Source organism: Medicago sativa, chromosome 3, assembly GCF_051527215.1.
Source record: "Medicago sativa cultivar Bolivia chromosome 3, Bolivia_mono, whole genome shotgun sequence".
Classification (NCBI taxonomy): domain Eukaryota; kingdom Viridiplantae; phylum Streptophyta; class Magnoliopsida; order Fabales; family Fabaceae; genus Medicago; species Medicago sativa.
Genome location: NC_140751.1, coordinates 79814287 through 79841946, shown reverse-complemented (window position 1 = coordinate 79841946; position 27660 = coordinate 79814287). Strand labels below are relative to the sequence as shown.

The window sequence follows — 27660 nt, the reverse complement described above, 5'->3', positions numbered from 1 at the left end:
CTATTCTCCTCTTGTCATTCTTTACATTCTTCCACCTCTTCTTTCTTTCTAACACACCAATTCCAACACCGCCATCACAACGTTTTATGGGCTACGCCACAACTCCGGTTTCGACATCAATGTTTCTAGATCGCGAAACCAGAGACCACCATCACCACATTCGCCGTCACCATCAACAATGAAAAGGACCACAACCATCCTCATAACATATAGATTGATCATCATCAGTTCATCACCATTTACACAGTCAGCATCTACGCATATGTGAACTCTCATAAATATTTAGTTGAATGATGCATCTTTAATGTCAAATTTAAGGTTGGTATGACTCCTTTTAAATATTAAGGGTTGGCAATTGGTTGTAATTCTCGTAATTATCGTTTTGGAATCCTGTAGTTGATCATATAAGAGACAAATAGTCTTCTTGAAGATGTCATAATTTATCTATGAGAGGTATCTTTATTCTCTTGAAAGTCGTCTTAATCTCTTTGTCGATTTATCTTTTTTAAAACTTCTTCAGGAATCATCTTTAAAATTCGATATTTATTCACATTTTTTTATGGGGAGAGAGTGAGGAATCTCGTAAAATTCATTAGGGTTCATTGAGATAAAGTGTGTTTACCAAAAAAAAGATATGATTTGCATGTGGGGTGAGGATGGAGTTGGAGAAAAGGTTTATTTGCTTGGGAGGAATATTTAGTTGAGGGTTTGTAAGCTAATTTTTCTTTGCAAGATGATGTGGAGGTTGTTTGGCAATGGGATACTAACCCTAGTGGCTTATACTCAACCAAAGAAGGTTACGACTTAATCGCTAAACACTTTCTTTTATTGTCATGTGTTTTGTAAGTTATCAGATGTTTTGTCATTGCTAGATATTAGTTGTGCTTTGTCGAACAAAAAATCTAGCCATGTTACTCAATTTATAGGTTTGGTTTCCAATGGAAAAAAGGTGAAGGAGTGCATTCATTTGATATGAATAACTTTTTGTTAATTATTTGGAAGCGATGTAATCAAGCTTTTTTTTGGTAATTAGTACAATCTGAAAGGTCGTCTAGTTGATTTGGTGAAGCTTTTGGTTTGATCTTAGGTTGAAAGTAAAACCAAGGGTTTCTCCTACAATTTCTATCAATGGAGGACTCGACCACTTTAATGCTTAGATGTGACTATGTGACTACTCTTATGGTGTGGTTTAGTGAGACAAGAATTTCAGTTTTCGTACATTCCCTTTCCCAAATTTGTCCAATCCTGAGAACATTTTTACAATCAAATACAATACAATTGGAGTTGTCATCGCAAATCCCTCATTTTTTAGCACGTCATTAAAATTGATTTTATAGACTCAAATTTATTACTCAACTCATCATTCTACAAAATTATCAAAATATTAATCACTTGATATTTTATTTATTTTTAATCAAAACCAATCTTACAAAATCAATAAATTCAAAATAAATCTTTGTCACTACAAAATGTACCCTTTAGTATATATGCTTATTTTCCTATATATGTATTCCTCTGTTTTCATTCTTTAGTATGCATGCATATTGTAGATGACAGTCACATGATGGAACAAGAAGGCTCGTTCTTTCTCTCATACACAGGGTAATGAGGAACACTAGAATATACATAAGGCCATGCCACAGTTGCCTCTACTTTCTCTTTATCTTTCTTTTCCTCTGTCTTTCCCACTACTTCAATACTCACAAAATCTGCATAACCGAATTTCTTTCTCAGCAGAGATGCCAGTCTAACTGAGTCTATCTCGTCTCCAGTTACTTCTATTTGATCCTTGTTATCTCCTTTTATAGTTGCACCTTCCACTCCTGAATATTTTTACACATGAATAATTGGTTAATCAAGTAATGGTTTTTTTTTTTTTTTTTTAATATAGGAGAAAACTAGGGCGAATTTTATTACCTGAGACTCCAACTGAAATGGCCATGGCTTTGTTCCTTAACTTTTGGTTGTTCATAGGCACCCTGATCACTATCTTTTGCTGCAAACATTTCATAATCAAACGTATGTAACGCTAATTATTTACTTGATGAAAATACACATATAAATGGAATTTAATTATGATATATATTTAAGGCTTGTCTAATATTCGCAAAAAAAAAAAAGGACTAGCATCGTGCACAAGTGTCGTTTTTACCATTTGATCAATAAATCATATAATATCTAATTAAATTTAAAGGTGAAATTTTTTGATCAAATTGTGAAAACTAACTTATGCATGATAAAAGATTTTTCTCATTTGTGCACCATAAAATTTGTCTATATTGAGTAGCAAATGTAGCTAAATATTTTGAACCATGGAAGTCAATACTCAAAATTATTATTTGAGAAATGATATTTGTACAACCATTTTATGACAACTTTTTGACAACTTTATCTTTCATACTCATAATATATTCTCATTCTCTCTCTTCATTTTTTGCTCTCTCTATTGTTTTTTACCAATAAAAAGAGAGAAAAATAAAGTTGCCACAAAATTATTTCAAATGGTTTTTCAAATATCATTGTTCTTATTCTTTACCTTAGTCATGAAATGATGGCTATGAGAAAGTTCAATATACAAATAAATGGATTATTGTAAAAAGAAAAGGATTAGAAGAGGCTTTGATTTGATCAAGATGGTGCGGGCAGTGGTTTCTCTTGAGATTATAGTGAGAAATTGTTTGAGGAAGTTCTCATGTATGTTACATATTTATATGCATTGTTTTTTTTTTTTTAGCAAAATTTATATGCATTGTTAGCTAATAAATCAAACGTGTGGTCGTTGAAAAGTTTGATTTTGCAGCTGTACTATACTATGATTTTCTTCGTCTTATTATAGTTTTATACACAAATATATGTACAAGATTGGAATATTTTCATTGCGTCAACCGTTTGCTATTTGCTTTGTTGTGGGAAATTGTTTATCTTAATCCAGTCATTTTATATTCATTTTAATTGGAACATATCAATCTTTGAAAATAAACAGCGTCATGGAGGTTAAAATCCACCCAAAAAAAGTTAACTCATGGTTGTTATAAATAGACACATTCCAGAACCTAAACAATCTCCCATTAATTAATCATATTTTGCAAATGTAATCATCATTAATTAACGAATTAAATATGTTATTGATCTTAATAAATATTCTAACTTTTCATTTTAGTCTCTTTAAACAATTTTGTTTTGACTTTTAATCTTCAAAAGTTTTTCATCAACTTTTGGTATTTGCTTTTCAATCAACTCATATGTAACATTTGAAATTTTGAATAAATTTTTACTGAAATATTTATAATATTGTAAGAATCTCTCTAAATAAAATTAATTAATTTTTAACGAAATATGAATTAAATATAAATTTTTTTGGCGTTTAAATATTCAAATTTTAATTTTGTTTGATTAAAAAATTATTTTGTTTTGTGGAGATTCTTATCATATTTTAAACAATCCGTCTCCGTGAACTTAGCTCAGTTGTTAAGGACAATACATAATATATGTAAGGTTCAACGTTCAAACCCGGACATCACAAAAAAAAAAAAATCGAGCAGAAATTCATTTAAAAATTCAAAGGGTACGTATGACTTAACTTGAAAGCGTAGACAAAAAAACGTGGACGAAAATCTTTTAGCCGTTAAAAATTGAAGGAAAATTTTAGAAAGAATAAAACGAAAAGTTGAATCCTTCTTTGTTATTCTCTTGATTCTGTGTATTATTTACATGGATAGAGTAGTATGTAAAGCATGATTCAATCCTCGTTGATCTAGCTGTCACTGATTAAAATTTGTTACGTAATACATGAATTAAATATTTATTTGAAAATAAATATGATAAATTTGTGTCTTGGGAAATTTTGAGAAATGAGATGTTGGTCACTTGTATAGTGAGTTGATGTTCTTAACTTGATCCATATTATTGTGGTCTGACATAACATTGTACAACCAAATTTTAAGAAAATTTTTGATTAATGTGTTCTGTTGTTGTGATTGTGTGTCAATTCTGAGGAAAGAAACTTGGGAGATTAGTTGCTGTGTTTACTTTTAAATTCTTGGCAATTTTATTTGGATTTGGTTTTAAATAATTTCAATTGCAGATGTGGGTTTTTCTTCGCTTAATAAAATAAAATTCTCACGAATTTTAGTTAGAGGAGAAGAGTAATTTGTTATCCATTCAATTGAGAAATTACACCAAATGGATACCTATATATAGTAATGTATCCAAGTATCTATGCTACCTTGCTTTACAAGTAATTAAGCAAAACCAACCCCAATTCTTACTTATGAAGCTTAACAGATAAGCACTAACACCTAACAATCTCTCCCATAAACTGAGCAACATCAGAAACCAGTTTACAAGAGTATGCTAGACTAATCCATCAATAACACCAAGCTTAGTTCTCAAATTGCAGAAGGTTTCAAGCTTGAGTGGCTTTGTCATAATGTTAGCCAATTGATCTTGTGAATTGTAATGCTTCAGCTCCATAACTCCATCTTTGGTCAAATCCCTCAAAAAGTGAAACCTCACATCTATGTGCTTGCATCTTCCATGCATTACTGGATTCTTAGACAGTTTAATTGATGAACTGTTATCGCAATGTATATCACAGTTGCTTCTCTTTAGTCTTCACTCAAATGATTCTTCTTGACAAGAGCATGAAGCTGCTGCAACATACTCAACTTCGGTGGTGAAAAGAGTAACTATATGTTGTTTCTTAGATGACCAAGATATTGCACCATCTCCAATCATAAACACATAACATGAAGTGTTTTTTCTGTCATCAGTGGATGGGTTATAACTGATGTGAAAACCCTAGCGTGTATATATTTATTACAAAATTCACATCAGGTGCTTAATAACCAGATGACGAAAAGCATCTATCACACCCGATGTGAAAAGTTCTAGACATTCAACATCACCTTTAAGGACATCGGCTGGGACCCGATGTAAAAAGTCAATTTCCACCGATGTTAAATGTCATTTCTGTAGTAGTGCATGTTACTCAATTTATAGGTTTGGTTTCTAATGGAAAAAAATCTGAAGGAGTGCCTTCATTTGATATGAATAATTTGTTTGTTAATTATTTGGAAACGGTGTAATCAAGCTATTTTTGGTAATCATGCTGATTTGGTGAAGCTTTTGGTTTGATCTTGGATTGAAAGTAAAACCAAGGGTTTCTCCTACAATTTATATTAATGCTCAACCACTTTAATAATGCTTAGATGTGATTGCTCTTATGTTGTGGTTTAGTGAGACAAGAATTTCAATTTTCTTACTTTCCCCAATTTATCCAATCCTGAGAACAGTTTTACAATCAAATACAATACAATTGGAGTTGTCATGGCAAATCCCTTATTTTTTAGCAGATCAAACACGTCATTAAAATTGATTTTTATAGACTCAAATTTACTACTCAACTCATCATTATACAAAGATATCAAAATATTAATCACTTGATATTTTATTTATTTTTAATCAAAACCAATCTTACCAAATGAATAACTTCAAAATAAATCTTTGTCGATAGAAAATGTACCCTTTTAGTGTATATCCTTATTTTCCTATATATGTATTACTATTACTCCGTTTTCATTCTTTAGTATGAATATTGTAGACGACCTTCACATGATGGAACAAGAAGGTTCGTTCTTTATCTCATACACAGGGTAATGAGGAACACTAGAATATACATAAGGCCATGCCACAGTTTGGTCAATACTATTAAAAGTTTCGTTTTGGTCCCTTAACTTATTTTTTGGTTTCGTTTTGGTCCCTTAACTCTTCTTCCGTCAACCACTTTGGTCCTTTATGTTAGGATGAATGTATTAGAGTTAAGGGACCAAAACGAAACTTTTATTAGTTAAGGGACCAAAAGAAAACCCAAAAATAAGTTAAGGGACCGAAACGAAACTTTTAATAGTTAATAGACTAAAACGAAACCAAAAAATAAATTAAGGGACCAAAAGAGTAATTAAGCCATTTTATTGATCAAATAGTGAAAACTAACTTATGCATGATATAAAGATTTCTCTCATTTGTGCACCATAAAATTTGTCTATATTGAGTAGGAAATGTAGCTAGATATCTTGAACCATTGAAGTCAAAACTCAAAATTATTCTTTGAGAAATGATATTTGTACAACCACTTTATGACAATTTTTTGACAACTTCCTTTCTCATACTCGCGTTATGTTCTTATTCTCTCTCTTCATTTTTCTCTCTCTATTGTTTTTTATCAATAAACAGAGAGAAAAATGAAGTTGTCTCAAATGATTGTTCAAATATCATTGTTGTTATTCTTTACCTTAGTCATGATGGCTATGAGAAAGATCAATATATAAATAAATGGATTATTGTAAAAAGAAAAGGATTAGAAGAGGCTTTGTTTTGATAAAGATGGTGCGGTAATGGTTTCTCTTAAGATTATAGTGAGAAATTGTTTGAGGAAGTTCTCATGTATTAAACATATTTATATGCATTCTTAGCTAATAAATCAAACGTGTGGTCGTTGGAGAGTTTGATTTTGCAGCTGTACTATGCTATGGTTTTCTTCGTCTTATTATGGTTATATATGCAAATATCTTTTATATCTAATCCTAGCTGACATCCAAACCCTAATTCCACTTAACTTAACCTAATTATTTGGAGCCAAAATTTGAATCCCACATTGGAAAACCCTGACAATTATTACACACACTGCTCAATACAGAACTTAAAAACCTGAGCCTCTTTCCCTTCCCTTCTAGCCTGAACTTCCTATCCCCCCCGAACAAAACTTCTTGAATCCACTTTCTCTTCCCGTAAAAAAAAAAACCTTCACTTTCTCTCTCTCTCTGAACATAGCTTCTTCCTCTTCTCCAAACCCATAATTTATCTATCTCTCTCTCATGTGAGCTCTTGATTTCCCCTTCACCATTTTTGCATTTTTTTTACATAGGTTTAATTTGTGGTATATTGGTATGGTTTCTTGAACCCTTCTTCATCTTCCTTTCCTCACCTTCTTCCCTTACCCCCGTATCACCACCATCACCCGCCGTATCACCACCACCATCCATGGCGGCACCAACTTTGGTTGTTTTGTCTCCGCCGCAACCGTCTCTGATTCCGACCCAGCAGTTTCTTCTTGCTCAAATCAGAACTTCTTATCTTCTCTCTCATTTTTGCACGTCTCTAAATCAGGTACTCAATCTATCTCATTCAGTTGTATGTTAAGACCTGCTTCTCTTATGGTATTTAATGGTTTGTTGTGAAATTGAGAGTAGCTGAATCATTTGTTTTTGGTCGGTTTGTTGATTTTACAGTTTATGAATTTTCAAATAAGGGGTTAAGATAAGAGTAATAGTGTTTGTTTCATTTGATTTTTGGTTATTCGTAATCTGGTGAGTGTTTAAATTGTATTGCTTCACTCAATTTATGCATGACCTATATGCATCTTTGAACCACCATAATCTATTTTGTTGATATATATGGTTCAATTTTGGTTATTTTAATTGTATTCCATAATATGCTTAGCTACTGTAATTGTTTTATTTTAATATATTATCTAGCATCTAGCAAATGAAAGGTTTATTTTTCCTTTACTATGATCAAATGTCGCACACACTGAATTTCATCACGGTAGACAACAATTGAGAGGCTGAATTTGTTTTACATGTTAACTGAATGAAAATAACATTGTTCAGGATATCCAAATCTTCTATAATTGGCATATATAATTTGGAATTTCAAAAATATTGTTTAGGCTTGGCTGACATGACTTGGTTTTTTCCTATTCCAAGGCAGATATTTTTTATATGTATGTTTCAATTACAAGGAGTTGAACTTGAGCTCAATGCCAGTCACACAATCGACAGCTTGGCTGCACACCACCCACACTGCGAAAAATGGCCGAGAAAGAGATCAAGGAAGAAAATGAAGGTAGACAATTTTTTGACAAGATATGCCGACTTTATTTGTGTTTATGATACGTGATGTGTGTCAACTGATTTGCTCTGCTATTTTAATTGTACGTTGATGCAATCTTCTTAATTGATTCTTTGTTTCTGTTTTACTCTTCTCATTACCCACTTTCAATGAAGACTAGATTTCAATTATGCATCATTGTTGTGGCTTACAGGTGGAGAAAATAACAGGTGCATATATGTTGATTTGTGATATATTGGCAATTTTGTGAAAAAATTCCTTCTTTCACTTGCGTAAATATGTTCATTGATACAGATTTATGTTGTTGTCGTTGATGCCTGGACTATGATAGAATAAATGAATCAAGACAGGAATTGTAGGTGATAAATCAAATTTCACTATAGTATAATTAACATGGTCATATGCGCGTACATGTTACTGAGAATTATAAACAATTTGATTTATGGATTACCTATAAGTAATAATGTCATAATGGTGCTTGCAAACAAACAAGATTTGGTTAGTCTTTGTTTCCTTCTTAATTTATTTTCTTTCTACAGTATGATTACATGCTTCGGTAAATCATACAATAATTCTTTTGTCCGTAAGTGTGATCTTGAAAAAAAGGTTGTTTTCCATTGTATGTCTATCGACCAATTCCTTTTATTCTTTGCCTTGAATAGATTTTGTATCATCCACACAACTGCTCCTTTAATAATGAGTTTCTGCTCATTGCTCTTGCAGTAAGATACTGGATAGGGTGGTGTCTGTGGAGTATTCTCTGAGGGATGATAGTGATAGGGTCGACAATTATGGTGGCAGTCCCTGAAGAGGAGGGGGTCTTGCTAGACAGGCAGATGAGTCCTGATTATGGCAGGAACAAGAGTCCTGATTATGGCAGATACCGCAGGTATTGGATGTGAAGTCAATTTTACTTTATCTCTTGCAATTACGTTCCTTTTTTGAACTTATTCTGTTGTGTATCTACATTCGTTCATCGGTGCGAAGGTCGAAAACTTAAGTGATGTCTGGTTTGAGGGTAAGTAGCAGGGCTTCAGTGGCACTTTATCACTACTTTCTTGACGTTAGAATAGTGTGTGGTACATTGTTATGTACCACAGAGTACTTTTCAGACTTATGTGGATTGGTCTGGTTTGGTTTGCCTTATTGCTATATAGTATATATTCATTATGCTGTTATAGAAACTGAATTCACGACTATTTAGAGTTGGAATTATTGATTAAAGCTTATTGGATAGACATCATGTTATGTAGATCAAAAGATCCAGTACTGAATTTGCATCATGTTCGTTAAATCTGCATCTCTGTTTGATGATTCCAAAACATCACGTATGCTCCTATGCACAATAAAAATTTCACTAATTGAATTTGCTAGATAATTATCAATTAACTCATGTAGTTTTGCATTTAAAAGGGAAATGTTTTCTCATGGTTTTTTATTTTGTTTTTAGTTTTAATAGTACTATTTATGATTTTTTTTTTGAAGTACCATTTATGATTGATGACAATTGACTATTGTAATGGTCATATATTTTGCTTCATGCTTACATTGAGCAAAGTTCAAAAGTAACTTGGAAACCCATGAAGTATAAGTTCTAAATAATATGCTTTGTGTGTATAATGCAATTTCTGTTAATACTTAATGTCACAACATCTACATACAATTTCATAAAATTACAAACCTATTCTGCTATTGACCTATTATTACAACAGATGTATTGGCATTATGTGTTGGAATTGTATTGAGTTAGTTACCTTGATATTAGTATTGCTATTTTTTTTTTATCTCAATCCAGATGTTTATGGTTTAAAAAAGGTGTAGTTATTCGAATAAAGGCCACTGCACACTTGAAAATCTAACTTCCTACCTGTGATGTTGATCCAAAATTTGATTTTGCATTGTATTGAAAATACGGTTAAACTATGCGGTTTCTTCTTGATTCATATTGTAGCTGCGAATTTTAAGGTGGGGAGATGGTCCATATTCGATATAGAATTCTTTGTTTGGTGTTATATTCCATATAGAACTAACATTGGATGTTTTTTTTTTTTTAAAAAAAAAAAATAATATCATAAAGCATCAACTGGAGAAACTTATTCATTGAGTATTTTTCAGCAAATTAGAGGCAGTTTTTGAACGCTAAAACACACATGGGCTTTATATGGTGCATTGTTTGACTTTAACATCAATCATTATGGTATTATAATTATAGAAGCATTTTGCTGTTTTTATATATATAATGTTTACATCAGTTATAAGGAGGCTTGCTTTGCCTTGGGATTGCTCGACGATGATAAAGAGTTTATCAATGCAATTACTCAGGCATCCCAATGGGGAACTTCAGAGTATCTTCGAAAGTTATTCGTTGCGTTGTTGGTCTCGAATAAATTTTCTAGACCAGAACATGTTTGGACCAAGACATGGGAGCACCTAAGTGATGATATATTGTACCGTCAAAGGCAACTTCTTCGTGTGCAAGGTAGAGTCCTACTTAGACTTCAATTCCATATTTATCTCAAAATCATCCATATTTGTACGTGTATTCATACATTTTAAGCGTCATGTGTTCATATTTATACTTTATCTTACACTATGGAGTTATATTAAAATTGCAGAATTGATGTTAGATAATAATCAATTGAGGAGCTATGCACTGACTGAGATTGAGAAGTTGCTACAACATCATGGTAAAATTATGAAGGACGATTTTCCTGCTATTAAACCTTGAAATTATATGTATGTTAGTATTTGGACAATTAATTGGCATCTTTCTAATCTTACCATGTTGACACAACACTGGTGTTAAAATTCTCATTCCAAGCATGTATTAATTGGCAGCTTTATAATCCAATCATGTTGACACAGACACTGGTGTAATCCTTTATATTCCAAGTATCTATCTATTATATCCGAAATTGCAATCTAACTTACAGAGTCATATATACTCATTTAAAAGCTTATTTATATTAAACAAATTATCATATATATACACACACGTATAACATGAGTTTTTACAGAGCTTATGATATTTCGCAACTATATTTTTTAATACAACTATATTTTTTAATAAAAAGTGCAAGTAATGTTTTGAACTATATATGACCCGTGCGGCAGCACGGGTGAAAAGTCTAGTATGTACAAGAACGGAATGTTCTCTTTTGGTCAATCCAGTCATTTTATATTGAATTTAGTTGGAAAATATCAATCTTTGAAAAGAAACAGTGTCATGGAGGTTAAATCCACCCAAAAAGTTAACTCATGGTTGTTAGAAATAGAAACGTTTCCAGATGAACAATCGCTCATTAATTAATGGGTCAAATATATAATTGATCTTTATATAAATATTACAACTTTTCCTTTTAATCTCTCTAAAAATATTTGCTTTGACTTTTAATCCTCAAAAATTTTTCATCAACTTTTTTGATATTTGCTTTTCCGTCAACTCATGTGTAACATTTGAAATTTTGAATGAATTTTTGCAGAAATATTTATCATATTACAAGAATCTCTCTAACAAAATTATTATTATTTAACAAAACATAATTTGATATGATTTTTCTTTAATATTTTTGACGTTTAAAAATTCATATTTAACCCTTGTTTGTTTAAAAAATTCTAAGTCTTATTTTTTTTTTGTGTGTGTGATTCTTATAACATTTTAAACATTCGAGCAAAAACTCATTTAAAAATTCAATGGTACATATGACTTGACTTAAAGGCATAGACAAAAAATGTGGGCGGAAAACATTTAGGGACTAAAAATCGAAAGAAAATTTTAGGGAGAATAAAATAAATTTAACTCCTTCGTCTGGTGTTGTTAGATATGTTAAAAGGTGCCGAATTTAAACTATAACTATCTCATTCAGTCATTCTGATCTTTGATTTTGTTGATCTTAAAAAGTGTGTGGGGCATTTGTTAACATTTCTCTTATTTAACTAATGTTTTGCATTTTGCAGCTAGTCATTAGTTATAAGCTATAACCTTCTATATTAACTTCTGCTAATACTACCCAGGAAGATCCGGTAATCACAATTCGAACTTTTGAACCTCTATTGGAATTGCACATCATATTCAATTTGCAGTCATGAGATTTAATGGGTTTGAACGCGGATCATATATGGTTTGTTTAATCACTCTATTTCAATTTTTTATTGCTTGGTCAACAAATTTAAAACTATAATTGGTTTGTTCTCCTTTATTGCATTGAAAGGAAAAAGATATGTTTCAGAAATTGAGTCTCGAGTACAAATTGTATTGAACAATATTATTGTTGGAAAAAGGGGGTCTATATCAGCATCATGGTTGCTGGCTGGCTACCATGACTTTTTGTGTGTGTGGATGGACTCTTCCAACCATGACAATATGTTCCTTTTCAAGTATGATATTAGATTGAATATTAAATGACGGGATTGTGCTATGCAATTTCCTGCAAATAAAACAAATAGCAAACTGTTGACCCAAAGAAAATATTACGTTCTGTATTGTACATATATTTGAATAAATAACTATAGTAAGAAGACTTGTGATCAATGAAAAAATAACTATAATAAGTGTGTGTTTGGTATGGCGGTGACGAGAATTGATTCTAATAGAATTGAGTTTGAGAGAATTGATTTTGGTTAAAAGTGAGTTTGAGGTGAATTGATTTATGTTTGGATAAACTTATTTAAAAGTGATTCTTATGAGTTAATGTTGTTTGGATAATTTGAATCAAAATTGATTTTGAATGTAAAATGACCAAATTATCCTTTTAATTATATTTTTCTAAAGCATCCTTTTAATTTTATTTAAAACTAAATATCTCATTTTTATTGCTTCAAAAATTATTTTTAAAATCCCATAAAAAAAGAAGTTATAATTAATATATTTTCAGCACCAATTAAAATAACATTAATATATTTTCAAAAAATTTGACAAAAACAATTATCAACAAAAGATACATTTCAGTTTCTTTTCTAATCAACCCCATTCCACGGCTGCCACTCCATAGCTCACAGCTCCTTCCATCTCTCTAAAAAAACAAGATCTCCATTTTATAGATCCTTCAATTTCTTGTATGTATCTTTAATTTCTACCAAATCGATTTCCTTCCCCATATCTCTCAATATTCTTTTCCCATCTCAATATTCTGTGACAGTCTCAAGGTTACCAAGGGGAAGATAGATTTGCATCGCTGTGAATTCCAGAGAGAAAGGGCAACATGCAAATGGAAATTTGGGTGAAGTGAAGAATAATTTTATGTGAACATGGGTAATTAGGTAAATTACACTTTCGGAGAAAAACGTGATTGTTGAATCTGCCGCAGAAGCTCCGAATCTCAGCTTCAGGAAAACTGCGTTTTGGAGCAAAAACCACGTTTCCCAAACTTGCTTTTTCATTCATCCAAACAACATGAAAATGGGCGAAATGGCTTTTGGCAAAAGTAAACCACGTTTGGAGCCTAAAAACATGTTGCCAAACACACACTAAGACGAAGATGGAAGCCATAGGTACACACGCCTAATCAAACTCTTAAAAAACCACGTGTTTGATTTATTAACAAAGAATTACTATAAATGTTAAGGGTAGTTTTAACTTGTGCCCTTAGGGCACATGTTAAGATATCCAAAAAAAGAAATATTCTCTTAAACTTTGTGCATTCAATTCATTAAAACATTAAAATTCAATTTAATGCACGCATTCCAATACATTATTTCCACATTAGGCTTCTAAACTTGTGCCTTAAGAGCACAATTTAACATTTCCCATATGTTAAATACATGAGTACTTCCTCAAACACTTTCCTACTCTATCTACTCTCATCGAGATAAACCAATCCAACACCATCTTTATCCAAACAAAGCCTCTTCTAATCCTTTTCTTTTTACAGTACCCCATTTATTGATCTTTCTCATAGCCAGCACGACTAAGGTAAGGAATAATTTTGACTTTATTGATTCAAAATATCTAGTTACCTTTGCTACTCATGTATACACTTAGTAAGGGGAGGAAAAGGGGATTAGTGCTTATATATGGTTGATATTTTTGTTTTGAATTATTATCAATAGAGAAAAATGGTTTAAGATAATTTAAGATCATCCCCAATGGGGGATGTCTTACCCATTAAGCATTGCTGCCTAATAGATACTTCATTGGAGAGAAAATTTAGTTGATGCTTATATAGCAAGAGTACTCAATTAAGCACTCTCTCTTTCCATGGGTCCCACATCATTTTAATATTCAAATATTGATATATAACAATATAAAGTTATTGATAAATGATATAAAGTTATATATGAATCTCATTTAGAGCTGTTTTTAGAAATGCTAGATTGGAGTGATTTTTTTTTTTGAAACGGTTGGATTGAAGTGATTGAATGCTTATTAAATATTATTATATAGTATTAAAAAAATATAAATAAGTGATATGTGGAGTGACTCGCTTAAGTACCAAAAATTAACAAATCCACCAAATTACTTGTATACAATGATCTTTATGTACTTCTCTTTCATTCGTTATTAAAAAAAAAGAATTTTGCTCTCTACCCAGCACGTTTTGCTCCCACCCTGCAGCCGTTCCATATTTACCCTTGCGCATGTTAACTAACGCAAGTGTAAATGTATGCGTTAGTTAACATGCGTTGCGCAACTTAAGTAAGGCAAGTGTTAAACACTGCGTGAGTTAACTTGCGTACACATTAAGCACTACGTGAGTTAACTCACGCACAGTCTGTGCATACAACCAGCAGAGTTGGAAACCTCTTTTCTCCCTGTTTTTCCAATCACTCTTTCATACATTCATTCAAGAACAGAATTTTCATCATTCATTCAATAATACATTCAATCAACATCAACTCATAATTATATTACGAAAAATAACGGGATAAAATAAGCGAATAACATAACGGATAATGTCATAAAAACGCTAAAAAACGTAAGTGTAATCGGAGCACAACGAAATCCAACAAAATGTCAAACAAAAAATAAAACTACACAAGTCATAAAACATAAAAGCCAAGTCATGCTGGTCCATCCCGTGGACTCCTACTCCTCATCCGCGGTGTCGGCATCTGCTCCAGCATGCTCCACTCAGACTGTATGCCCTGTATGATGCGAAGAACCTCTGGATTACCAAACACATCTGGATGCCCAAGTGCACTGTCCACTCTAGCCCTGATGTTACTGATGATCTGGTATGGGTCCGGAGGATGTCTGGCCCACTGCTGCTCAACAAGAACCTCCTCGTAAGCAGGGACAGGACAAGGAGGGGCATCAGCTGTGTAGTCAGGAATGGCCGCAGGGGGGTTCACAATAGGATGTGATACTCTAACGAACCATTTCATGTACCCCATAGTATGAGCCCATGGCTGGTTATCCGGAACCGGATGACCCCTCTGTTGATGGCTGAGGACATGTAGAGCAAACTCAGTGAAGGCATGGGCCACATCATCCGCCGCAAGATCCTCTATGTCTGTAGGAGGCCTGGGAATTCTCTGGACATACCCGTACTGCCTAAGAACCCGCTCTGGCAAGTGACAGACCATCCTGTCTTTGCCGGCCATGATCCATCCTAAGTACCAGCATATATCCTGAAAGGGCGTGAGGTGTCGTCGTCTCTGGTACGGCATCCAGGTGACATGAGAAAGGTCCATCGAATCAATGGCAGCTCGGTAGTGTCCCGGATCAATAAAGCCCCTGGGAGGTTTCCATTTACTCACAAGCGGGGAAACAGTAGGGTCGTAGGCATCATCATCAATCCTCGGAATGATGTTCGAGAAATGCGCCAAAGTCCATCCCTGCAAACACAAAGAAACAAATATTTATATTACCGCAAGAATTATACAAACAACTAAACATTTACGATCCAATAAGTAAAAAGAAGAAAAACAATTATTACCACAAACAATGTCATGTAACCGCCAATGGAGGCCACAGATGAGTCGGAGGTAAGAGATAACTGGTCATATAGGAAAGCAAGTCCCATCCCACCCCATGACCGGTTGTCCAACTCGTCCATATCTTGCAGCGCAAGCAGCCAAAGCAGATTAATGTTTTTGCTGTTCTTGGCGGAAAAAATGGTCCAGCCAAGCAAGAGCAACAGAAACGCCTTAACGCAAGCTAATCTAACTACAGCTCGCTCGTTCTCCTCCTCCACTGTGTCAACCTCAAGAAGCTGATTACACCTATTCAAGAGCTCCTCATATCGCCTCTTCAGTACACCAAAACTGATGTGAGAACCACCCTGTTTTATCAGCTCCTTAGCGGCATCCTCCTCTGTAAACAGTAGGTCTGTATGCATCATCTCTAACCCCTCCTCACGGGTTAACTCTCTATCAGGAAGGAGTCTCCCAGTGATGGGAATGCCTAGGAGACACACCACATCATCTAGTGTGATGGTCATCTCTCCAACAGGTAGATGGAAGCTGCTGGTCTCCTCATGCCATCTCTCTGTCATCGCACAGACAAACCCGTGAGATATGTTCTCATACCCACTTGTCAGGAGGGGAGTCAGACCGGACATATTCACTTCACTCCAAAACCACTCATTTTGTTCCCCCGGAATAGGCAATGCCAAATTTTTAATGCTCAGCTTCTTCCCGTGGGAGATACCTTTCACCCTATGTTTTCTTCGAAACTGAAATACAAAAACAAAACACAACAAACAATAAGTCGTTAAATAAATAATAAGTAAAACAAACATTAAATATATGCTAACATAAATGTTAATTCTAACATTAAATAAGTAAAATAATAATTAGAATAAGTTGTATAAATAGTAAAAGAAGTAAAATAAACACTAAGAAGTAAAATAAACAACATTAATTATTTTAATTGAATTTTAAAACAAAAAATAAGTAAAATAAACATTAAATTATACTTACATCGGCATCAACCCATATCTTACATGCCACATGTCCACCAAAGTTAGGTAAAAGCGAGAGTTAACATATGGGAATGTTAATGAAATACCTTGTGTAAAATTTCTAATCCAACGGTTTATCAAGAATTTTTCACATCTTGAGTGATATAGAGAGATTGGATTTGAAATATGGTTTTTGAAATATAAATATGAGATGACGTTTTTGGCATTTAATTTTTTTTAATTAGTGTTGGAGGGTGTAACCAGAAATAAAGGATGTAAATAGCACAAATGAGAATATATTTTATGTTCAGACTTCAGACGGTTTCATGTATCCTTAAAAAAAAAATTAAAATTGCTTTTCTCCCATACAAAATTGTTCAAGTTCTGAATACCAACCTAAGTCACGTTGGTAAGAAGTGACAATTCAAAACAGATTTGGCAAGCATCTTGGGTGCAGGGTCAGAGGAAATGAAGAGAGAGGGGTCCATGTTCTTATCAATTTGTTATGATTGTAGTGATTGTGTTTTATCTCTCGTGTCTATCTACAATTTGGTATGCCAATTGTAAATAGAGGCTATATGTGATTGTGAAATGACTACTGTTCAAAAAACACAAGCGTGAAGAGCAATTTTAACAAATGATTGAGACTATATTTTATTCCTTCTTTCTTGTACATGATTGAGACTATAACCTTAATTTGCACAAATAATTAAAAAAAAACGTTAACGAGTGCATTTAAACACCTAAAGTGACAAAATTTTATGAAAATTTATGCATTTATTTTATTGAAAAATGAAGTTTTTATCCTTTATGAGGAATAATATTTTCAATAGAAATGCTTAAAAAGTAGTTTAGGAACACTAGTTAACCGGACCCATAAATAAACTTCAATTCCCCTTCATCTTTTTCAAGCCACCGTGTAATTTCTTTGAAAAAAAATGTTATTTTCTTCAAGACAATGATTCGGCTTGAATAAATGACGGTATTGAGCTAAGCAATTTCCCGCAACTAATTAAACAAACTGCAATCATTGACTAAAATAAACATTAACTTCTTGTGCATAAATTTTCACATACATATCCGTCCCTAATTATAAGACCCTTTTGAGAATTTTTTTTGTCCCTTTTTATAAGATCCCTTTGCTATTTCCAACTACATTAATTATTTCTTTACATACATGCCCCTATTTATTATACATATTTTTCTTCAATCAACAATAAATAACATGTTGAAAACATAAACCAACCCTCTCTCTTAAGGGATAAAATTGTAAAAACAATAGTAATTACAAACATATTTAATACAAATATCCACTATTTTAATTCCCGTTATTTTTTCAAAAGGGCCCTATAATTAGGGACGGAGGTAGTACAAAATACAAGAGGAAGAATTCAGACTCGTCTACCACGCGTTTGATTTTTTCCACAAAGAACTAATGCTATAAATACGTAAAATGCATGAGTACTTACTCAAACATTTTCCCCCTTTTTTTTTTTTTTTGAGCAACTCAAGCATTTTCCTACAACAAAGCTTCTTCTAATCCATTTATTTATATCTCATAAGTATTAAGTATTATGGCTAAGGTAATGAATAATTTTAACTCCTGCTAACAAAAAAAGTAGTGTGATCTCCTTTATTCAAATTAAAATATATAGTTAGTACATTTGTTACTCATATATAATATAAATTCAACTGACGTTCTTTCAATTATATATCCTTTGCTTGGAAATTGAGAGGGAAAATGTAGGGAAAGAGGGAGAAGAATGCTTATGATTGATATTTTGGTTTTTGTTTGAATCATTATAATAATTAAGTGAAGAATGATTTGAAAAACTTAACAAAGTCCACCAAAAATTTCAAAAAAGGATTTTAGTATATTAATTTTTTTATTAGTTCACATGATATGTTAGTTTCTATGACTATTAGCTAGAGAGTTGGTGATGATTTTCAAAACTATATATATTATAAGTGAATATGTGTATTTTCATAAAAAAATATATTAATTATATATCTTGATTGTGAAATGCTTGCAGCAAAAGATAGTGATCAAGGTGACAATGAACAACCAAAAATTAAGGTCCAAAGCTATGACGATTGCAGTTGGAGTTTCAGGTAATTAATTATTTTCAATTCAAAACCATAGCTTAATTATCCAAACTAATCATGTACAAAAATATTAAGGAGTGGAAAGTGCAGCTATAAAAGGAGACAGCAAGGATCAAATAGAGGTAACTGGAGAACAAATAGACGCAGCTAGACTCACATGTCTGCTAAGAAAGAAATTCTGTCATGCAGAATTGGTGAGTGTTGGTGAAGTGAAAAAGAAAGAGGAAAAGAAAGAAGAAAAGAAAGAAGAGCCAATTATGGCATGGCCTTGCGTAGCTAGTTTTCCTCATTACCCTGTCCCTGTGTGTGAGATAAGGAACCTGTGTCAATGTGACGAACCTTGTTCCATAATGTAAATGTCATCATGAATTAAAGGTTTCAAAAGAAGAAAACATAAAGTATATGGACTTTTTTTCTTCAAAGTCAAAGTCATAAGATAAATTAATGGGAAAAAGTAGTTATTATTTTGAGCATGTATGGTGTGAGACAAAGTTTGATGTTTTTTTGGTTTCATGTACTACCACCAACACTTTTTTCATTCAAATCAAAACAATATATATGAGTATTTTTTTTGTTCATTTAGACGTTTCTAACAAGCTAGTCATTTAAGTTTCTTTTTTTGTTATAAATTGATTTTTAAATCATAAAATATATGCACCATTATTATATTTTCATCAAACTCAGTTAAAAAGTGTTTACATGGACATTTAATCTTAAGTTGGTATGCCCAAATTCATCGCTATTAAAACTAGATAGAGTTCAAAGATGCAATATGAGTTTTGATTTGAAACAAAATTGACCGATTACTTAATTTATAATATTATTGATGAAATAATTAAATGTAAAATTAGACTTGAATTCAAAATCTACAAGAATAAAATACTATATGTAAGTAATGATGTTTGATAAAATTGGAAAATGATTGGTAGACCACTTATATTTTCATACCATCCATACACCCCAGCTGACATTTGTTTTTAATTTTATATTTTATTTCATCCAAAAAAACCAAAAAAACTCAGTACTCTCTTCTCTCTCCACGACCCTTCTTCTCTCTTTCATATTCTCCTCTTCTCTCCACCCTCCTTCTGCCCTTCATAATCTTCTCCACCCTTTCCTTCCTGTTCTCTCTCTGTCACCTATGTAATATTTTTCTCTTCTCCGACAACGCCCTTGCCGGTAAGATCTCGGGTGGAACACGCTGGATCTAAACCACCACCACCACTACGCCGGATCTCCAGCGGAACAGTTACAAAAAATTTGGACGGGAAGGTCGTGGTTAGAGAATATGAGGTGGGGTGGTGAGGATGGAAGGATTTGAGTAGATCCGGTGGTGGGGTGAACGGCGGTGGTGAAGAGGAGGATGGGTGATGGTGGTGTTAGATCCGGTGGTGGTGTGACCGAAGAGGAGACATGGTGGCCGGAGAAGAGGGCAACGGTGGGGTGGGGAGATTTGAGGGTGAGGTTGGTGGTGGAGGCCAGAGATGGGGAAGGAAGAGGGGGAAAAGATGAGAGGAGGGAGACGGAGGAGAGATGGATGAGAGGGAAGAGAGACAAAGTGTTTGTGGGGTCTAGGCCACATGTCACATATTTGTGTGAAAGTTTAAATGTGTATGCCACCTATGGGTGTGCATGTATCACCACTCGATAAAATTAGACCAACGACCTTAATGTTAAATGATTCATAAACAATTTTTAATGAAGTTGGTTAAAAAAAATTGGTAACAATGAATTTTTTTATGACTTAAAAAGGACTAATTTGTAACGACAAAACTTAAACATCATATTGTAACCAAAAAAACTTAAGATTTAATTTGTGATAAACGTTTAACTTAAATGACCGTCGAAGGCATTTGAACTATTTTTTTTCCCATCAAATAGTGTGCGGTAGCAACGTGAATAAATGTGGATACTTTTTAGATTTCACAAATTTTTGAATCATGTCTCTTGAATTCTTTCAATAGCCAAAATTTTCTCATACCCAGATTTTTTCACAAAATTTTCACATACGCTCTCTCTCTCTCTCTTTCTCTCTCTCTTGATGACTTGCTGTTTTTCTAGTACAGTTTTAGTCTTTTAGAAGTTAAGTTACAACTTTGCAATTGATTCTAGTTAGAGATGGCCAATAGTATAAATAGTTGAGTCAACGCATAAATAGTAGAGGCAATGTACTGTACTCCCTCCAGTCACTATTATAAGCAAAATTTCACTTTTTAGATACATTGAATAATAAATGTATCTAGTCTATAATAAAGACTAGATACATTAATTACTCAATGTATCTAAAAAGTGAAATTTTGCTTATAACAGTGACCGGAGGGAGTAAGTCTTAGATTTACAAAATCATTTTTTAATTCTTTGATTGCAATATATATGAAAAGCTTCTCTACTCTCTCTTATGGAGTTCAACTTATGCTAATGATAGACGTGTAATAAAAACTTTAGTATTGTTATTTTCAATAAATAGTACACTATGTAGCATAAATAGTACACTATATAACGACAAAAATATTGAAAGATTTTCTCATTTTCAATATAAAAACCATGTAGAGAATATTTATTCATAGTGAAGAAGACTATGTCATGGGATGTCATTATAGTCTTTTTGAATGTATTAAAACTACAAACACATCTCTTATGTGTTTTTTGTTAATTATTTTATGGACTAAATTGACAAACAAAAACCTTGTTTGAAAACTAAATTAGCTAACTAAAAACACATTTAAAATCCAATACCACTAACAAAAGATACTTTAAATAAATTTTGTAGATTTAATACAGGTTTAAATGTGTCATTGGTCCCTGCACATTCATCAGATTTTGGCATTGGTCCCTGCACTTTTTTTTGTCTGGCATTGGTCCTTGCACTTTGTAAAAATATTGGTATTGGTCCCTCTGTTAACTTTCTGTTAAAAAAAAACACAAAACTAACAGAGTGTCACGTGGCCCAATCATTTCAAGCCACGTGGCACCAATACCAATATTTTTGCAAAGTGCAGGGACCAATACCAATATTTTTACAAAGTGCAGGGACCAATACCAATAGTTTTGTGCTTTTTTTAACAGAAAGTTAACAGAGGGACCAATACCAATATTTTTACAAAGTGCAGGGACCAATTCCAAACAAAAAAAAGTGCAGGGGCCAATGCCAAAATCTGATGAAAGTGCAGGGACTAAAGACATATTTAAGCCTTTAATACATTTACCGCATCGTGGCATCTCCTCAAACATTTATAGGAAAAATTAATATAAAAAATATGGTAGGGCACTTGGCTACACACCCTATAAAGTCTATATGTCCATGTCTGTGGCAGTGCAACATCATTATTAAAAGAAGGTTGGGCATTTGAGATGAAAACTTTCATTTTCGCTCACGTACAAAAGTGAAAAACAAGAAAGGAACCCTTTATTAGGGAGGGTTCCTTGCTTCTTTTTGAACGGAAACCCTTTATTAGTGTCGTACACTCCATTCACAGGCCAATTAACCTCCCAAGCCCATGGTTGGAACAGTGACCAATCTAAATCAACCCATCACAGTGGAACGGTTGTTGATGGTGCTAAATCGTATTACCTCCGTCTTGGTTGCAGAGCTAATGTTTTTTCTAAACTTGATGAATCAACCCATCGTGTTTAAGAGGTTCACTGTGTTGACGATGGTGAGAAATGCACTCCGCATAGGTGGACACAAGAGAAAGGGAGAAGTTTGAGAATGAGGTTTTCAATTTAACAAGAAAGAGAAATTGTCCCTTATTATTGTTTTGTGTTGTGGAGTTAATGTGGAAAACATTAGGGAAGGTAAATTTGCACCATTGATATGATCAGATGGTTATGTTGTTTAACCGTGTGATTGCTTCATTTTTCTTACTGTAGTGAATCACAATCCATTGCAAACAAGGAATTTGATGAGCGATTTGAGATGGGCACCAGGTGGTTGCAACATAGATCAGAGAAGACATACTTTTGTTGAAGAGGGAGAAAAAGATTGTGTTTCACTTTGAGGACATGTGGCAAAATATAATAGAATATTGGATAAACCAAATGGTTGTTATTTCTTTGACTACCGTGGCCATATGAAATTTCAACTGCAATGAATCTAAATATGATTTTCACCAATTACGTGAATGAGTAATGATAAGTAAACACAAAATATTTGACACAAATACAACACCATGGGTGGTTTGGGTATTTCAACCATTAAAAAGGAGGCAATTTTGTCAAATCTCCATAAACCCATCTTCTTCCCAATCCCACGTTCTCTGCATTCTCTCTATTCCTCACCACACTGCCATTCTCCTAACCACCGCCACCTCGCCATCGTCAGCCTCACCACTGCACTAGTCTCACAACCATCATCTTCCTCATCAGTGGCAACCACCATCGCCCTCGCCAATATCAATCCGTTCAGATCTGGACACGCCGACTTCTCCCTCTCTTCGCCGGAGTCCGGTTCAGATCACCACCGTCATCACCACCACATTCGACATCAGATCTGTTTTGTTGAAGACAGTGACGACCGTGGTCGCCGGTGATTGAGAGAAACCGCGTGAGGGAGAGAGAGAACAACAAGCACCCAAGGAACAACACACAGAGCACATGAGAGTGGTGGAGGTTGCGGCGGCGGTCAAGAGAAGAGAGCAAGCCGAGAAAAACACTCCAGGTGCAAGAAAGAGAGAAATGCAGCAAAGCAAAGAGAGAGACGGTTGCAGACAAGACAAGAGGGAATGGAATAGTAAAAAAAAATATGGTATAAGTGAACAGTTGTATATGGTGTTGTATTTGTGTCTAAAATTTTGTGTTTGTTTATCATTTCTGATTCACATATGCATAAAACTACACTAAAAATCAGTCAACAATTCACTTACCTATGAAATGGAATGTTAATGAAAAACCTTGTGCAAAATTCCTAATTCAACGATTTTTCAAGATTTTTTCACATCTTGAGAGGTAGAGAGAGATATTGAATTACAAAAATGGTTTTTGAAAAATAAATATGAGATGGGGTTTTTGGTATTTATATTGGAGGGTGTAACCAGAAATAAAGGATATACATAGCACAAATGAGAATATATTTTGCATTCAGACGGTTTCATGTACAATAAATCCTTCCTTCAAAAAAGTACAATAAATCCTTAAAAAAAATGATTGAGACTATCTTTCTTTTTTCTTCCTTGTCACATGATTGAGACTAACCTTAATTTGCATAAATAAATAAATATATTCCAATTCCCCTTTTTCTTTTTCTAACCACCAGTATAATTTCTTTAAAAAAATGTTATTTTCTTCAAGACAATGGCTTGATTTGAATAAATGACGGTATTGAATATTGAGTGACAGTATTGAGCTAACCAATTTCCTACAACTAATTAAACAACTTGCAACCATGCATTGACTCAAAGAAACATTAACTTCTTCTTGTTCATAAATTTACGTACAAAATACAAGAGGAAGAAGTCACACTCGTCTAACACGCATTTGATTTATTCCACAAAGAACTAATGCCTATAAATACGTAAAATGCATGAGTGTACTCAAGCATTTTCCTACAACTTTAATAATACACCATTCCGGAAACAAAGCTTCTTCTAATCCATTTATTTATATCTCATAAGTATTATGGCTAAGGTAATGAATAATTTAACTCCTGCTAAAAAAAAGTAGTGTGACCTGACCTCCTTTATTCAATATATATACTATAGTTAGTACATTTGTTACATATATAATATAAATTCATTTCACGTACTTTCAATTATATATCCTTTGCTTGAAATTGAGAGGGAAAGAGGGAGAAGAATGCTTATGAGTTATGATTTGATATTTTTGTTTTTGTTTGTATCATTATTATAAGTGAAGAATGATTTGAAAAACTTAACAAAGTCCACCAAAAATTTCAAAAAAGGATTAGTATATTAATTTTTTTTTATTAGTTCACATGATATATGTTAGTTTCTATGAATGTGTGTATTTCATTAAAAAAGTGTTAATTATATATGTTTGATTGTGAAATGTTTGCAGCAAAAGATAGTGATCAAGGTGTCAATGCACAGCCAAAAATCAAGGTCCAAAGCCATGAAGATTGCAGTTGGAGTTTCAGGTAATAAAATTCACTGATTTTGTCACCATTAATCATTTTTAATTCAAAATTTGTTCATAACCATAGCTTAATTATCCAAACTAATCATGTCCAAAAATATTCAGGAGTGGAAAGTGCAGCAATACAAGGAGATAGCAAGGATCAACTAGAAGTAATCGGCGAACAAATAGACTCCGTTAGACTCACAAAACTGCTAAGAAAGAAATTCTGTCATGCAGAATTGGTGAGTGTTGGTGAAGTGAAAAAGAAAGAGGAAAAGAAAGAAGAACCAATTATGGCATGGCCTTGTGTAACTGGTTATCCTCATTACCCTGTCCCTGTGTGTGAGATAAGGGACGACTCTTCTTGTTCCATCATGTGAATGTCATCAATAATTTAAGGTTTCTTTGAGCATGTATGGTGTGAGCATGAGTGAGTCAAAGTTTGATGTTTGCATTTTTTCTCCTTATGTTATTAGCAAGTAGGTAGTACTTCAAAAAAGGCAGTACACATGAGTACAAAATTGAGAAAGGCAATTCTTTGCTTTTTGAAACCGTTGGTGGTTGGTTATGTTAGATTTCAGTTCTGAAATCTTAATTATTGTAAGAGTGTTTGCTATATCCGGTGAAAGGTTTTATCACGAAGGTGTAACGAAACATTTGTTACCGTTGGATCTCATGCTTAGTGAAAAACATGGGTGAGGTAGAAGTAAATATAATAATGGTTCGCTAGTTATCACATGTCATTCGCGAACCAAAAAGCGACCAAATGAAAACGGATGAATCCATACATGGAAAATAAACATATTAAAAAGTAGATTTTGTGTTCACAAAAGTTTATTTCACTTTCGTAGAATCTATTTTGATTTAAAAAATAAACTAAATATAAAGTGATTTATATTTAGATCATTTAAATAAAAATAAGTTGAACGATAAATTAATGTTAAAATATTAATTCTAGATGCAAAAACTTCTAATCATATTTTAGTTAAACAATCTTATCGACAAAATCAATTACCCACAAACCCAAAACGTCAAAGCCAATCTAAAATTTATAATCACTTTTGTTTGTTCCAAAATTAAATCTAAGCACGCACTTAGTGTATGGTTGTTATTATGGTATGCATACATCAAACAAAAGACTATATAAAAAGAGAAATGATTTTCAAATAGCATTGCATACCTACACGACCTGTGGAGAAACGTACGAGTCTAGATTTTTCCAATATATAAACAACTATGATGTTTCGTCAACCCTAATTTTTTAGTGAGAGAAACTTCGACTTCTCTCTAAGTTCTCTTTATCTTTCACTTATCGAGGAGAGGTGGTTTTAGCCTTTTTAGGTTATTTTTTGACCTAGAATCACCTCTCTGCATCTTTTTTTCCCCTTTCTTTTGATCTAAATAAGTGATTTAATTCCTACATATACTAAGTTTTTTATTATGTTTTTTCGTGATTTCTTCGTCTGAGTGCGGCATTGCACTGTTCGTCGTCTTGTGCGTCGTTGTTTAATTTCGCGTCTTGTTCTGGTGTTCGTTTGGTTCATATTGAAATATCAGCTTTCGTCAATCACATATTAACTTGGACATTGTGAATTTGTTCGCAGATTCACCCTTTACATTTTTATCGATTTTGATTATGTTATTATATCTGATGTATTATATCAATATGAATGAACGAATATTGCTTTCTTTTCGATACCTTTACACAAAAAATCTGCATATTATTATAAATAACCAATCAAAAGTCTTTTTAGATAATCCCTCAGAAAGAAAAAGAAAAAAAAACTTTGTTAGATAAAGCGTGGGTGGATAGAATTAGAAATCATCGCACGTTTTCTACTACTACTATTTTGTTTGCTTTGAAAGCTTTAACCCATCCTACAGGTTTGTTAATTCTTGTCAATTAATTGTCTTTAGCTCCCCTACAGGTTTGTTAATTCTTGTCAACTAATTGTCTTTAGCTCCCCTATTAATCAATTAGATTTGTGGTTTGGTAGAACATTCCATGCATCGATCACAACAAGTTACCTAGCTAACTAGAACACATATGTGGAGGAAGACTACTAGACTAGTATACTAATTTCCAAAACTTAATTTGAAAATTATTCGACGACTTGACTTGACCCCTTGTTAAACAAAGACCTTTCACTTTCATCCATTGCCTCAGTTTCCGGTCATCTTAATCTTCTTACTAGTAAGCAGTGGTTCGTTGTTGCTATTTGTAAAGAACTTTCCCTTTACGCAACATATTAAGCATGAGAAAAATAATATTCTTACAACAATTATAACAACTATTTCTATCTCTCACACACTTATACCACGTTCTTACCCTCTCTATTTTCATCTTCCTCTTTCTATTGTTTTTATCCTAAGGGTGTGTTTGGTTTGGAAGAGAAGTTGTGAAGAGAGAAATAGGTGAGAGAGAGATTGAGATGAGAGACATATGTGAGAAATAGAGTAGATTTGAGGGGTTGTTTGGTAGAAGAGAAAGATAAGAGAGATAGAAGAGAGAGAATAATATAATTGCTTTTAAAAGACAATAATACCCTTAAACAAAATAAAAAGAAACTATATAATTGTTTGGAGTAGAAAAACATAATTTATGTTCCCTTTTGCCAAATAAATAATTTATGTTACCTGCGATACATTTTTTTATCAACGTTAATTAAAAATGAATAATTTTGATTAATTAACTATGTTAATTAATAAACAGTTCAATTATAGTACC

At 33.0% G+C, this 27660-nt stretch overlaps 4 protein-coding genes across 7 annotated transcripts; 3 read left to right on the top strand and 1 right to left on the bottom strand.

Annotated features, from left to right (window-relative positions):
- Positions 1 to 1382: 1382 nt before the first annotated feature.
- On the bottom strand, positions 1383 to 6417 carry LOC146940656 (heavy metal-associated isoprenylated plant protein 16-like). The gene is made up of 3 exons (XM_085754371.1): positions 6293 to 6417; positions 1918 to 1996; positions 1383 to 1823 (listed from the first exon to the last, which is right to left on the bottom strand). Exons 1-3 carry the CDS (start codon positions 6299 to 6301, stop codon positions 1558 to 1560), a joined length of 354 nt encoding a protein of 117 aa, XP_085610497.1. The 5' UTR covers positions 6302 to 6417; the 3' UTR covers positions 1383 to 1557.
- A 155-nt stretch (positions 6418 to 6572) lies between these two features.
- Positions 6573 to 10837, top strand: LOC146940655 (uncharacterized). 4 transcript variants are annotated; one of them, XR_015032102.1, is made up of 5 exons: positions 6573 to 7167; positions 7767 to 7905; positions 8635 to 8800; positions 10234 to 10390; positions 10527 to 10837. XR_015032102.1 is itself a non-coding variant. In XM_085754369.1 (5 exons), exons 3-5 carry the CDS (start codon positions 8679 to 8681, stop codon positions 10637 to 10639), a joined length of 462 nt encoding a protein of 153 aa, XP_085610495.1. In that variant the 5' UTR covers positions 6575 to 7167; positions 7771 to 7905; positions 8635 to 8678; the 3' UTR covers positions 10640 to 10837. The 4 variants fall into 4 exon arrangements, 2 of the variants coding, with proteins under 2 accessions (XP_085610495.1, XP_085610494.1); XR_015032101.1 differs by having other exon boundaries at positions 8635 to 8929; positions 10164 to 10390; XM_085754369.1 differs by having other exon boundaries at positions 6575 to 7167; positions 7771 to 7905; positions 10164 to 10390.
- A 7384-nt stretch (positions 10838 to 18221) lies between these two features.
- On the top strand, positions 18222 to 19438 carry LOC146940654 (heavy metal-associated isoprenylated plant protein 46-like). The gene is made up of 3 exons (XM_085754367.1): positions 18222 to 18337; positions 18788 to 18866; positions 18936 to 19438. The coding sequence occupies exons 1-3, from the start codon at positions 18329 to 18331 to the stop codon at positions 19214 to 19216; spliced, it is 369 nt and encodes a 122-aa protein (XP_085610493.1). The 5' UTR covers positions 18222 to 18328; the 3' UTR covers positions 19217 to 19438.
- A 4904-nt stretch (positions 19439 to 24342) lies between these two features.
- Positions 24343 to 25652, top strand: LOC146940653 (heavy metal-associated isoprenylated plant protein 47-like). Its single transcript, XM_085754366.1, has 3 exons — positions 24343 to 24482; positions 24873 to 24951; positions 25056 to 25652. The coding sequence occupies exons 1-3, from the start codon at positions 24474 to 24476 to the stop codon at positions 25310 to 25312; spliced, it is 345 nt and encodes a 114-aa protein (XP_085610492.1). The 5' UTR covers positions 24343 to 24473; the 3' UTR covers positions 25313 to 25652.
- Positions 25653 to 27660: the final 2008 nt, after the last annotated feature.